Here is a 12952-nt window from a genome sequence, read left to right as displayed (position 1 = left end):
GGGTCAACTTTTCTGTGCTTTCCCACCATTTCCCCACATCGGCAAAATGCTGCAAAAAAGTAAAAAAAGACAAAGCATGTATCCTTATCGCCGCAGCATGGGCCGGCAACACTGGTATGGGACCCTCCTGGACCTGTTGGCAGCCCCTCCGAGGAGGTTGCTGCTTCGCCCGGACCTCCTCTCCCAGGATGGGGGCTGCCTCCTCCATCTCGGTCTGGCCGCTCTCCACCTGACAGCGTGGCTGCTCAGTGGCTAGACGAGGAGGAGAGGAGGTGTTCAGAGGAAGTCAGGTGGGTCCTCAGAGAGAGTAGGAAGCCGTCCACACGCTGGATGTACCTGGCAAAGTGGTCCGGATTTTCCAGGTGGGAGGAGGGGCAGGGAGTCTCCCCATCGTTGGCACCGCTCCAGCTTATCCTTGACTACCTCCTGTCCCTTAGGACCCAAGGGCTGGCACCCACCTCTGTCAGGGTACACTTGGCGACCATATCGGCCTTCCACCCGCCAGTACAAGGGCACTCAGTCTTCTCCTATACTGTGACCGCCCGCTTCCTGAGAGGCCTTGACTGCTCATTCCTGTATGCCAGATCCCCTGTACCGCAATGGGACCTAAATCTGGTGTTGTCCCGCCTCACGGGACCTCCCTTTGAACCCCTGGCCACTTGTTCCTCGTCTCACCTCTCATGGAAGGTAGCCTTCCATGTAGCAATCACGTCGGCCCGACGTGTCTCAGAGCTCAGGGCCTTGACCTCGGAAGCCCCATATACCGTCTTCCATAGGGATAAAGTTCAGCTTCGCCCACTTCTGGCATTCCTCCCCCAAGGTGGTCTCCACCGTCCATATGGAACAGGACATCTTTCTTTCCATGCTCTGTCCCAAGCCCTATTCCTCCAACGAGGAACACCGCCTTCACATGCTCGATGTGTGTAGGGCACTGGCCTTCTATCTGGATCGGACCAATCATTGGGGAAATCTTTGCAACTTTTTGTTGCGTCGGCCAAGTGTGTGAAGGCGCAACCAATTTCCACCCAGCGCCTTTCTCTCTGGATCACCTCGTGCATACACGCATGCTATGATCTTGCAGGGGTTTCCCTGCCTCTGATCGTTTAGGGCACACTCAATGAGGGCATAGGCCTCGTCGGCTGCGTGTGTAGCCCATATCCCAATCCAAGACATCTGTAGGGCTGCCACTTGCCAGTTGACATGTTTACTTCGCATTATGCGATTGTCTCCCAAGCTAGGGATGACGCCAGGTTCGGCAGGGCGGTGCTGCGTCCTGGGAACTCATGAACTCCTACCCACCTCCAACAGATATAGCTTGGAATCACCTACTGTGGAATAAACATGAGCAATCACTCGAAGAAGAAAAGACAGTTACCTGTTCCGTAACTGGTGTTCTTCGAGATGTGTTGCTCATGTCTATTCCACATCCCGCCCTCCTTCCCCTCTGTTGGAGTTGTCCGGCAAGAAGGAACCGAGGGTAGGGGGAGTACGCAGCTCCCCTTATAGCGCGAAATAGAGGCGCCACTCCAGGGGTTGCAGCGGTGCTCCCCCCATACGGGTACTGCTAAGGGAAAAACTTCCAGTACCGATGCACGTGGTGAGCACGCACACCAACTCTGGAATAGACATGATCAACAAATCTCGAAGAACACCAGTTATGGAACAGGTAACTGTCTTTTTTCATGCATGTTCTAATGTAGTTTGTATTCCCTTGTATGTGGTGATATAATCCGGAATCATTATGGTGTTACATATATTACAGTGGATAAAAGTGTGATTCTATTTTGTACACTGCAGCTTCCATTGATTTCCCGGGCAGTGATGGGTGCTCAGCCCTTCTGAAAACCAGACTACTTCTGTTTAGGTGCCAACTTATGGATTTAGGAGCCTAACTTCAGGCACATAGGTTTCAAAATGTTGGGCTTAATCGTGTTGATTGTCAAAACATCTTTATTAGGGGCTGTGAAGCTATTAAAAATATTAATCGTGCGATTAATAACAGAATACCGTTTATTTAAATATTTTTGGTTGTTTTCTACATTTTCAAATATATTGATTTCAATTACAGCACAATACAAAGTGTACAATGCTCACTTTTTATATTCTTTTTATTACAAATATTTGCACTGTAAAAATGATAAACAAAAGAAATAGTATTTTTCAGTTCACCTCATAAAAATACTGTAGTGCAATCTCTTTATCAAGAAAGTGAAATTTACAAATGTAGAATTATGTACAAAAAATAACTGCATTCAAAAATGTAACACTGTAAAACTTTAGAGCCTACAAGTCCACTCAGTTCTACTTCAGCCAATCGCTCAGGCAAACAAGTTTGTTTACATTTGCAGGAGATAACGCTGCCCAATTCTTAGCAACTGCTCCTCCAAGAGATACATCATCTCCTTCAATTGGGGGCAGTGGAAATCGTTCCCAAACAACACAGAGGGAAATGTTTCTATTCCCATTACTTCTTAACAGAAAAGAAAACCGGGGGATGGCGACCAATCCTTGACCTCAGGCGGCAAAACAAATTTATCAAAAAGCAAAAGTTCAAAATGGTTACCCTCACCATCATAATCCCAGCGCCGGAGCAGGGCGATTGGTTTTCAGCCCTCGACCTACAGGACGCCTATTTTCATGTGACTATTCACCCAGCCCACAGACGTTTTCTTCATTTTACCCTCAGTTTGACACATTTTCAATGCAGAGTGTTGCCCTTTGGCCTGTCTACTGCCCTATCTAGCAGTTTTCTCCAAACTCCTAGCGGGGGTCACTGCCCACCTCAGGAAACGGGGTTATAATATTTCCTTACCTCGACGATTGTCTCCTCAAAGCCTCAACGCTCGACGAAGCTCTTCGATCCACACAACTTACCGTCGCTTGCTTCCTTTCCCTTGGCCTACAAATACACAAAAACAAGTCCACCTTATCTCCTACCCAACAACTGGAGTTCATAGGAGCACACCTCGTTTCCCAAACAGGAATAGCGTCTCTCCTGCTCAATCGTTTCAACACCATAAAACTCCTGGTTACAAAACTTTGCAACAGTCCCCAGGTCACTGCATGAGACCACGTGCAACTATTAGGCCACATGGCCTCGTGTATTTTTGTGGTCAAAATGCACGCCTATACATGAGGTGCTTCCAAGCTTGATTGCCCACGGTTTACAGACCGAACGTACACCCTCTAAACAAGCCTCTAACCATACCCTTCAGAGTCAAAGACTCCCTCTGATGGTGGACATTTCCTTCCAACCTCTGCTCAGGAGTCCCTTTTCTCCAGGATGCTCCATCACTCATAATGACTGCCGATGCATCCATCACAGGATGGGGAGCACACATGTCCCACCACACAGCCCAGAGGCGATGGTCTTCCACCGAAGCCTCCCCACACATAAATGTCCTAGAACTGCAAACCATACGCAATGTCTGCTGTCACTTCCTCCTATTCATTTGGAACCATTTTGGATAATGACAGACAACACTGCATGCATGTTCTATCTCAACAGGCCGGGAGGGGCTCGATCTCACTCGCTTTGCACACAAGCCATGAAACTCTGGAACTGCTGCCTCGCGAACAACATCCAGATATCAGCCACCTATCCTCACGGGGCCCTGAATACCACCGCAGACGAATTAAGCAGACATTTTCACTGGGATCATGAATGGGAGCTAAACAACATGATCATATGTAATATATTCCACGTTCGGGGCTATCCAACCCTGGACCTCTTCGCGACTGTGAAGAACAAGAAATGTCCTGAATTTTGCTCCAGAGTGGGGTTGGGCAAACATTCCCTAGGAGAATGTTCCTCATCTCATGGGCTCAACACTTAATGTATGCTTTTCCCCCAATACCGGTTTTCCACAGATTTCTGACAAAGATACGAACAGATTGTGCCACAGTAATTTTGATTGCCCTGTCGTGGCCCAGACAATCATAGTATCTGTTCCTCACCAGAATGTGATTTCGTTGCCTCTCATTCCGAACCTCCTATCACAGCAACACGGCTCATTTCTTCACCCCATCCTATCCATACTTCACCTCAAAGCTTGGTTCCTCCATGGTTCTCGCAAAGAAAACTAGCATGCTCTGAACAGGTTCAAAGGGTACTCTTACGTAGCAGAACACAATCTACTTGCACCACATATCTCCAAAAGTGGAAACGATTCACACATTGGTGCGCGAACAACCAAATTCTTCCCACTTCCGCACCTCTTCTGGCCATACTTGATTACCTATTAGACCTTAAGCAGTCTGGCCTTTTTTCAGCTCCATCGAAGTCCACTTAGCTGCTATTACAACTTTTCACGACAAGATCGACGGTACTTTTGTTTTTGCTCATCCAATCACCAAGCGCTTTCTGAAAGGGCTCCAATCCCTATACCTGGACATTAAACCTCCTATTCCTCAGTGGGACCTTCACTTTAGTATTAACATGTTTAACGCAACAACCTTTCGAATCCCTAGCCACTTGCTCCCTCTCTATGAAAACAGCATTCTTAGTGGCAATCATCTCCTACAGACAAGCAGGAGAAATAGCAGCTCTCATGGCAGACCCACCCTACGCAATATTTTTTAATTTTAAGGTTACCCTCTGATTACACCCCAAATTTCTTCCAAAGGTACATTCGTCATTCCACATCAACGAACCTGTACACCTACCAACCTTCTTTCCTAAACCGCATGCAAACTCCTTTGAATCCACAATGCATACATTGGATGTACACAGGGTTTTGACCTTTTATTTGGATAGAACCAGATCCTTTAGGAACACTTTCAGACTCTTTGTCTCCATTGCAGAACGATCCAAGGGGACACCTGTTTCCACCCAGAGACTTTCCAACTGGATCTCTGCTTGTATCCGTCTGTGCTATCAATTAAAGCAGTGGTTCTCAAACTAGGGGCGCTGCTCGTTCAGGGAAAGCCCCTGGTGGGCCGGGCCGGTTTGTTTACCTGCCGTGTCCACAGGTTTGGCCGATCGCAGCTCCCACTGGCCGCGGTTCGCCATTCCAGGCCAATGGGGGCTGCAGAAAGTGGTGTGGGCCGAGGGATGTGCTGGCCACCCTTCCCGCAGCCCCCATTGGCCTGGGGCGGCGAACCGTGGCCAGTGGGAGCCGCAATCGGCTAAACCTGCGGACGCGGCAGGTAAACAAACCAGCCCAGCCCACCGGGGGCTTTCCCTGAACAAGCGGCGCCCCTAATTTGAGAACCACTGAATTAAAGGAGACAATTCCTCCAGCCTGCATCAGGACTCACTCCACTAGATCTGTATCTACCTCCGTGGCTTTTCTACGCAGAGTTCCTCTGGCTGACCTCTTTAAAGCTGCCACTCGGTCCTCCGAATACACATTTGTTAAGCATTATGCCCTTACTGATACATGATTGGGCAGAGCTGTATTATCTACCGCATTCCTACCAGATCTGAAGTCCCTACCTCCTTGAGATACACTACTTTTAAGTCACCTGGAGTGGAGAACCCACAAAACCCTCGAAGAAGGGGAGGTTACTCACCTTTGCAGTAACTGACATTCTTTGAGATGAGTGTCCCTGTTGATGCTCCACTACCCACCCTCCTCCCTTCTACTTCGGAGTTGGGGTAGCCTCCGTTGTAGAGAAGGAACTGAGGAGACGGGTCGCACACATGTACTATTCAAGCACACTCACCGCGTGAGGCAGGCTCTGCGCATGTACAACTGGTACAAGTACTGCTGTCAAAATCTCCAAGCGAAGGTGCAGGGATGCACCAACACCTGGAGTGGGGCACCCACACGGACACTCATCTTGAAGAACGTCCATTACTGCACAAGTGAGAAACCTCCTCTTCTCACTTTTTAGTGACATTGTAAATAAGTGGGCAGCATTATCTCCTGTAAATGTAAACAAACTTGTTTGTCTTAGCGATTGGCTGAATGACAAGTAGGACTGAGTGGACTTGTAGGCTTTAAAGTTTAGCATTGTAACAAAAAATATCTACATTTGTAAGTTGCACTTTCACGATAAAGAGATTGCAGAATAGTACTTGTATGAGGTGAACTGAAAAATACGGTTTCTTTTGTTTATCATTTTTACAGTGCAAATATTTGTAATAAAAATAATAATATAAAATGAGTAGTGTACGCTTTGTATTCTGTGTTGTAACTGAAATCAATATATTTGAAAATGTAGAAAAAACAGCCAAAATATTTAATAAATTTCAATTGGTATTCTGTTGTTTAACAATGCGATTAAAACTGCTATTAATTGCGATAGATTTTTTAAATTGTGATTAATTTTTTGAGTTAATCACGTGAGTTAACTGTGATTAATCAACAGCCCCATCTTTATAAAAAATCTGAATAACAAACTTAGAGTTCGGGGTGAACTCAAATTCATGGTCAAAATTTTCAAAAGTGGCTAGTGATTTTGGGTGCCCCAACTGGATACACCTTAAAGAGTCCTGGTTTTTATAGAAAATGCTCATTGAAATAAAGCCTCTTAAAAGCATCTCAACTAAGTCACCTAAAACACTCATTACTTCTAAAAATATTGGGCCCTGTAGATTTTCTGTGCAGTTGCTTCTTTCTTTTTTTTTTTTATAATGTGTGATAGCAACAACAAATTTTACAAAATATAACAGAAAAAGAAATGTCTTGATATATTCTGCTTTGGTGAGATTTTGAGATGGACTTTTGTTGTTGTTTCTTATATCCTGCTGGAAAAAATGATCAGAAATGCTTGGGATTGTATACTGAATGTATTAACTAGATCACTGTAATAATTAAGGGACGGTTTCATAAGTTTTTTAATTTCACCTGTTATCAAAATATAGTTTCTAATATTGAGTGGTAGACCCAACTAGCTTTCCAAATGTGACTTTTATGTGGTCTGCCTCTTCTTTCTGGGGCTGAATTTTGTCTCATCCATCTCTTGCTACTACAGGAATGCTACCTCCAATCAGGAGTGTAAGATGAGTGGTCTCTCTTGTTTCCATCATCAGTTCTTCTTCACAGTTTGTCTGGCAAAGAATATTCTACGTTTTGGTTGGCTTGTACTAATGTAACTTACCTGCTGCTGTTTATATTCTCCTTCTGCATGTGAAAAAAACAGCCATAAAAGTACCTTTTAGTTCATATGTTTATATTTATTCTTTTTTGTGTTAAACTAGGAACCAGACTCCTTAAAGAAGAGTCAAGGCGTTGGTCCAATCAGAAAAGTTCTCCTTGTTAAAGAAGACCATGAAGGACTAGGCATTTCAATCACAGTAATAAATACTTAAACCTATTTTCCACCTTTTGTTCTCATTTACAGTTAACTTTTAGTTCATTGCTATAGCTGAGGGAGAATAGTTTAGGTGATACTGTAGCATGCAGTGATGCCAATTTTTGACGTTTGGACAGATTGGAGTATTATAAGTTAAGTAGTAATCTACTGGAAAAAACACTTAGAATCATAGAATCATAGAATATCAGGGTTGGAAGGGACCCCTGAAGGTCATCTAGTCCAACCCCCTGCTCGAAGCAGGACCAATTCCCAGTTAAATCATCCCAGCCAGGGCTTTGTCAAGCCTGACCTTAAAAACCTCTAAGGAAGGAGATTCTACCACCTCCCTAGGTAACGCATTCCAGTGTTTCACCACCCTCTTAGTGAAAAAGTTTTTCCTAATATCCAATCTAAACCTCCCCCACTGCAACTTGAGACCATTACTCCTCGTTCTGTCATCTGCTACCATTGAGAACAGTCTAGAGCCATCCTCTTTGGAACCCCCTTTCAGGTAGTTGAAAGCAGCTATCAAATCCCCCCTCATTCTTCTCTTCTGTAGGCTAAACAATCCCAGCTCCCTCAGCCTCTCCTCATAAGTCATGTGTTCTAGACCCCTAATCATTTTTGTTGCCCTCCACTGGACATTTTCCAATTTATCCACATCCTTCTTGAAGTGTGGGGCCCAAAACTGGACACAGTACTCCAGATGAGGCCTCACCAATGTCAAATAGAGGGAAACGATCACGTCCCTCGATCTGCTCGCTATGCCCCTACTTATACATCCCAAAATGCCATTGGCCTTCTTGGCAACAAGGGCACACTGCTGACTCATATCCAGCTTCTCGTCCACTGTCACCCCTAGGTGACACTTAAATAGAACTGTTTTTATGCACTTTTGTCTATGAACAACAAAAAGTAGTTTGTACTATCACCGTTCGGGTATTATTCAGTGTAAGAATTGCTGTTGGAAATGTACAGAAATATTAACTTGAAATGTGAAGATGTTAAACATAGCAGGATTATTTTTATAAAATATAAGGAACAATGAGTCTACTGCTTTTAATGCCATCATCATCTCACGTGCATTAGGCTGCATGTATAAACTAATGCAAAACATTTTGAGTTCTAGAATGTGCAAGATAGCTGAAAAACATCTGAAACTTCTAATTTTTTTTTAAACTTCTTACTTCAGAAACATGCATTTAAAAAAACCCAATAATATTGAATATCTGGGCCTAGGCTTTATATGCAGGTTAGTTAGTGGCAAATTCTGACAACCAATTAATATAATCTTGGCAAGCAAAGAGGAAAGTGAGGGTTTATAATAGAACTGCCTCACAGAATCTTGGCATAGGCCAGCTTCTTCAAATTTTGGTGTCGACTCCATACATCCAAATAATAGTGGGCTCATTTTCAAAGGCTAACTTAGTGAGTGCAGCGGGTGCCCAGTATCTTTGAAAGTCAGGTCACTTGGATTTAGATATCTAACTTTTAATCAAGTGATCTTGAAAATTCTGGCCATAGTGCCTATATTTTATTGCATCCTGCAAGTAGCTGCTAAGTAAGTGGCACGGTGTCTGATATATAAAAACATGTTTTTACTATTACAATCTTGTTTCATCAATTTGTATATCTGATTTAAATATTTTGTTTTCTGTTAATAATCAGAATTACCACCATTCACTCTTCGAGTATATAGCTTCAATTTGTTCGCTTTTCTGGGGGAGGAGAGGGGAAATGAAAGGAATCATTAAATTAATTATTTTCACCAAAGGTATACTATCTAATTTTCTATTGTAAAAACTGAAACAAAAACTTAGAAGCTATCAGGACGTTGCTTTCCTGCTAACAGACATTTAAATAAACCCATCTTTTTCTTTTTTGTGGTGATAGGGTGGGAAGGAGCACGGCGTTCCAATACTAATCTCTGAAATCCACCCTGGTCAACCTGCTGACCGATGTGGAGGTCTGCATGTTGGAGATGCCATTCTGGCAGTAAATGGAGTGAATCTGAGAGATGCCAAACATAAAGAAGCAGTAACTATTCTTTCCCAGCAGGTAATTTATATTATCTATCATTATGTGCTTATGTCTTCTTTCTTCTTACCTATTCGGTTGCTTGGCATTTTAAAATTTTCTTTCAACCCCAGCACTTGTGTTTAGATAGTGTTTCCTACAGCTGTTGTTCACCTTATGTTTTGATGCTCTTAGATATTGTTTTGATGCAGTTAGATAGGCTGGGTCAGTACTTAGATTGGAGCCTTCCATCTAAATGTGTAAAGAAGCATCATTGATTATTCTTCTCTCAGTCAGTACTAAACTGTTGAAACTATATTTTGTCCAAAACCTGAAATATTTCTTTTATTGGAAATGTTGCCATGATGTCTCATGAAAATTGTTGGTTAGTCACCTCATGTCCCCGTTCTCTGTGGGCTGGACTACATCTCCCTTGATGCACCATGGCCTCCCTTGGTGCACTTGCCTTTCTTCTCCAAATAATTAATAGATCTACTTAGATTCTTGGTAAACTCGTTCTTCACTAAAGCATAAGTTTTGCAAACTTGGGGATCATACACTATTATTCATGCATAGCAGAAATGTTTATTCACTACTTTAGTGCAGATTTCAGTGCAATTTGAACTATAGAGCTATGCACTTTGATGAGTATGTGGTTAATTCATATATTTTCCCAAAGCATTTCAGATAGTCAACAAAATATACTTGTTAGTAGTCTAGTTTAACCCTATCCATTTTGTGAAATAAGTAACATGATCATCTTTATTGTATTCTAGAGAGGGGAGATTGAATTTGAAGTGGTGTATGTTGCGCCAGAGGTAGACTCAGATGACGAAAATGTAGAATATGAGGATGAAAGTGGACATCGCTATCGCTTATATCTTGATGAATTGGAGGAAGGTGGAAATTCAGATACTAATAGGAAAAATGCAAGTGCAGATGTCAAACCATCAGAAGGTAAAACTTCTTTTGCCTAAATGTTAAAGGTTGAAACTTCATTATACAAACCTGTTTGAGTGGAATTAAGAATTTTTAATGAATTTCGTATGCCATCATGCAGCCAACTCACCTGGCTTTGTTAGGTCCCTCTGAAGTTCCTCATTCAGTCACCTTGGCTAGCCTGGATAAATTTGTATTATCTGCAGATTTTCACTTCCTCTTAACCATGTTCCCATGAGAAAATAGACTGTTCCTACTTTTTGTTTTCTGACTCTTGGCCAGTCCTAATACATTGACAATTGGTTCTTCTTTTTCCGCTGTTTTGTAGATGTGTTCAAATATTTCTTCTAGATTAGAGAAGCATGATTTTCCTTGACAGAAGCAGTGCAGATTTTCCTATCATATTATGTTTATCTGGAAGTCTTTATAGTTCTATTTTTTAGTTATTTTAATGAGTTTTCCAGTTTCTGAAGTAAAGCTCATTGGTTTAATTCCTCGGATCACCTCAGCACCTGTTAAAAAAGAATTATTTTTAATTTGCAGTGTTTGATAAGAAACCAAGTGTTGATGGACATGAAAATGGAGACCTAGGAAATTCAGTTCAAACTCCCTTAGAAGAGACTGCACCCAAACTAGCTGATTCTGCTGAGTCCTTGTCCTAAAGAAATCGACTGGCCTGATCACTTCTTCAGGAAAGATTGATAATCAGTATAGACTGTTCCAAATTTTATATACAATAGTAGGTTGTAAAAGGACTATTAAAAATCAAAGGAAACCTGTATTACTGTTGCCTGGAAAAAATGGCGGTTACCTCAGGGCTTCTTTGTGAGCAATTCATAATGTGTAAAACTCTGTTCCTCTGTGACACGCATTAGTTAACATATTACATGTAAAATGGATTTTCCTTGAACTGTAAGCACCAAAGCATGTGGTTTCCAGAAGATAATCTTAAATGCATTCAACTTTGGATCCTATTGATGTCCTTGAAGGGTGTAGAATGAAATTGTAGCCAGCTTTATTTTGTTCCTTTGTCACTGAGTAAAAGCAAAGAATGAACAGCACTTTGATCCAAACTAACCTTTAACAGTTAAAAAGGGGAGAAGTGAATATTTACCACTGCATCCCTGAATTTTCCATTTAGGTTTTTTGAGCTGCAATTAAAAAAGGGGGTGAGGGGGAAGAGGACAAAAAATGCCATGACTCAGATTTTCACACATTATAGCAAAAAGCAAATGTTTTAGTTTAAGAAAACAAAAGTGGAAAGAACAACTGTTGAGTGTTGTAAATTCTGATCTCCCAATACGCAATCATTTTACATGAGAGGAGATTTAATTTCTTTAAACAATTTATTGTCAATCAATGCTTCACTTAAAATATTCTCCAAAAGTATTTAAGCAGACTACTGTTCTATTTGTTTTTAAATGCAAAATTAGTGTAAAACTGGCTTAATGCTTGTTCAGAATTATGTCTGCCCCTGTGCGTTGTATCTGAGCATCATACAGTCAGTATTCGTTACTGAATGGATACTGTTAGAACTGATATAAAGTAGTTTTATACATTGAGTTGTTCATCATGGGCTTGATCCTATGAGACGCTGAGTACTTTTGGATGGGTACTGAACATGCTCGATTCCCACTGAAATCATCTTTAAATCAAAGGGAGTTGAAGACACGCCATATCTTGCAGCAGGTGCTCGGGGCCATGAAGTATCTGGTCCTAAATGTGGTATAGTATGACAGTCCTGTTAACCTATTGCATTTTAATTGTTACTGTTTAAATGAAATACTGTTGCCTTCCAAGAGCAGTTATATCCTAAAATAGATAATTGATGTACATCTAAAGGCCCAAGGCATGTTTGGAAAACGGTAAAGTTAATGGTGGTTTTCTTGGCTAGTTTCTCATACTGTATCTATAGAAATTTTAGTGAAACACAATATGCTCCATACGCAAACTATAAAAAGTGTAATAGCTTTTATTAACGCAGGATAAAGCACGAAATGCTTGCTCTCCTGTTTACTGCTATGCAGACTGTTAAACTGTAATGTGAAAAGATGAGATTTTATATTTTGAGAGTGAAACTAATGTGAAATAACAGCTTTGCAAATGTTACTGTATTGATGTACATAAATAGAGAAAAAATCTCTAAGGCCTTTAGAGGAATATCAATTAATCTAATGTTTAATGTTCAAAACTTTTTATGTAGAACACAGTTACTGATCCCTCTTAGGAACACTATATATATATGTTTATAGAGATATCTTTAAAATGTATATACTTTAATTCAAAGATTTTGCTATTTATAAAACCTTTAACCGTTGCTCTTTTCATGAATTTTTGTGCATGGTTCCATTCATTCAAAAAGCTGTTTCATTTACAGACAGGTTTTTTTGTGGTAAAGCATATTAAACTACTCTATAATATTGCCTCTAAGCATATGTTGTTAATTAAAAAATAGAGCTGAATGCATAAGAAACATATCACCAGTTGCTTATGAAGGCATCTTTCTACGCATCTGAAGCTCCATGTATCATATGAATTGTTCAGGTGCATTTTAGCAAATGAATTCATTGCTGTAATGTTGCATCCAGACATTCATTGTGTCACATCTACTGTCATTCGGTGTACTCTGAATCTGAGTGTAGCGTGGAGTATTTCTCTGTCAGAGAAGGGAGTTCAGTTTTCATTTTTCTTGAATTCCCTCTCTGTTTGAAGATGTTAGACATGTCTAGGGAAGCTGTGTAGGGATATTTATCTG

General features: G+C 41.5%; 1 protein-coding gene across 2 annotated transcripts in view; it reads left to right on the top strand.

Annotated features, from left to right (window-relative positions):
- GOPC (golgi associated PDZ and coiled-coil motif containing) overlaps positions 1-12418 on the top strand; it is a 65721-nt gene extending 53303 nt beyond the window's left edge. The window contains exons 6-9 of one of the 2 annotated variants that reach the window (XM_084624336.1): positions 7148-7243; positions 9136-9300; positions 10035-10215; positions 10741-12418. In XM_084624336.1, the coding sequence (XP_084480462.1) occupies positions 7148-7243; positions 9136-9300; positions 10035-10215; positions 10741-10859 (561 nt within the window). In that variant the 3' untranslated portion in view covers positions 10860-12418. The remainder of the gene's footprint in view (positions 1-7147; positions 7244-9135; positions 9301-10034; positions 10216-10740) is intronic. The other variant, XM_084624337.1, reaches the window with a different exon arrangement.
- Positions 12419-12952: the final 534 nt, after the last annotated feature.

The sequence above is a fragment of the Lepidochelys olivacea genome (genome assembly GCF_965140295.1).
Source record: "Lepidochelys olivacea isolate rLepOli2 genome assembly, chromosome: 3".
Taxonomy (NCBI): domain Eukaryota; kingdom Metazoa; phylum Chordata; order Testudines; family Cheloniidae; genus Lepidochelys; species Lepidochelys olivacea.
This window is presented reverse-complemented; position numbering and strand designations above follow the sequence as displayed.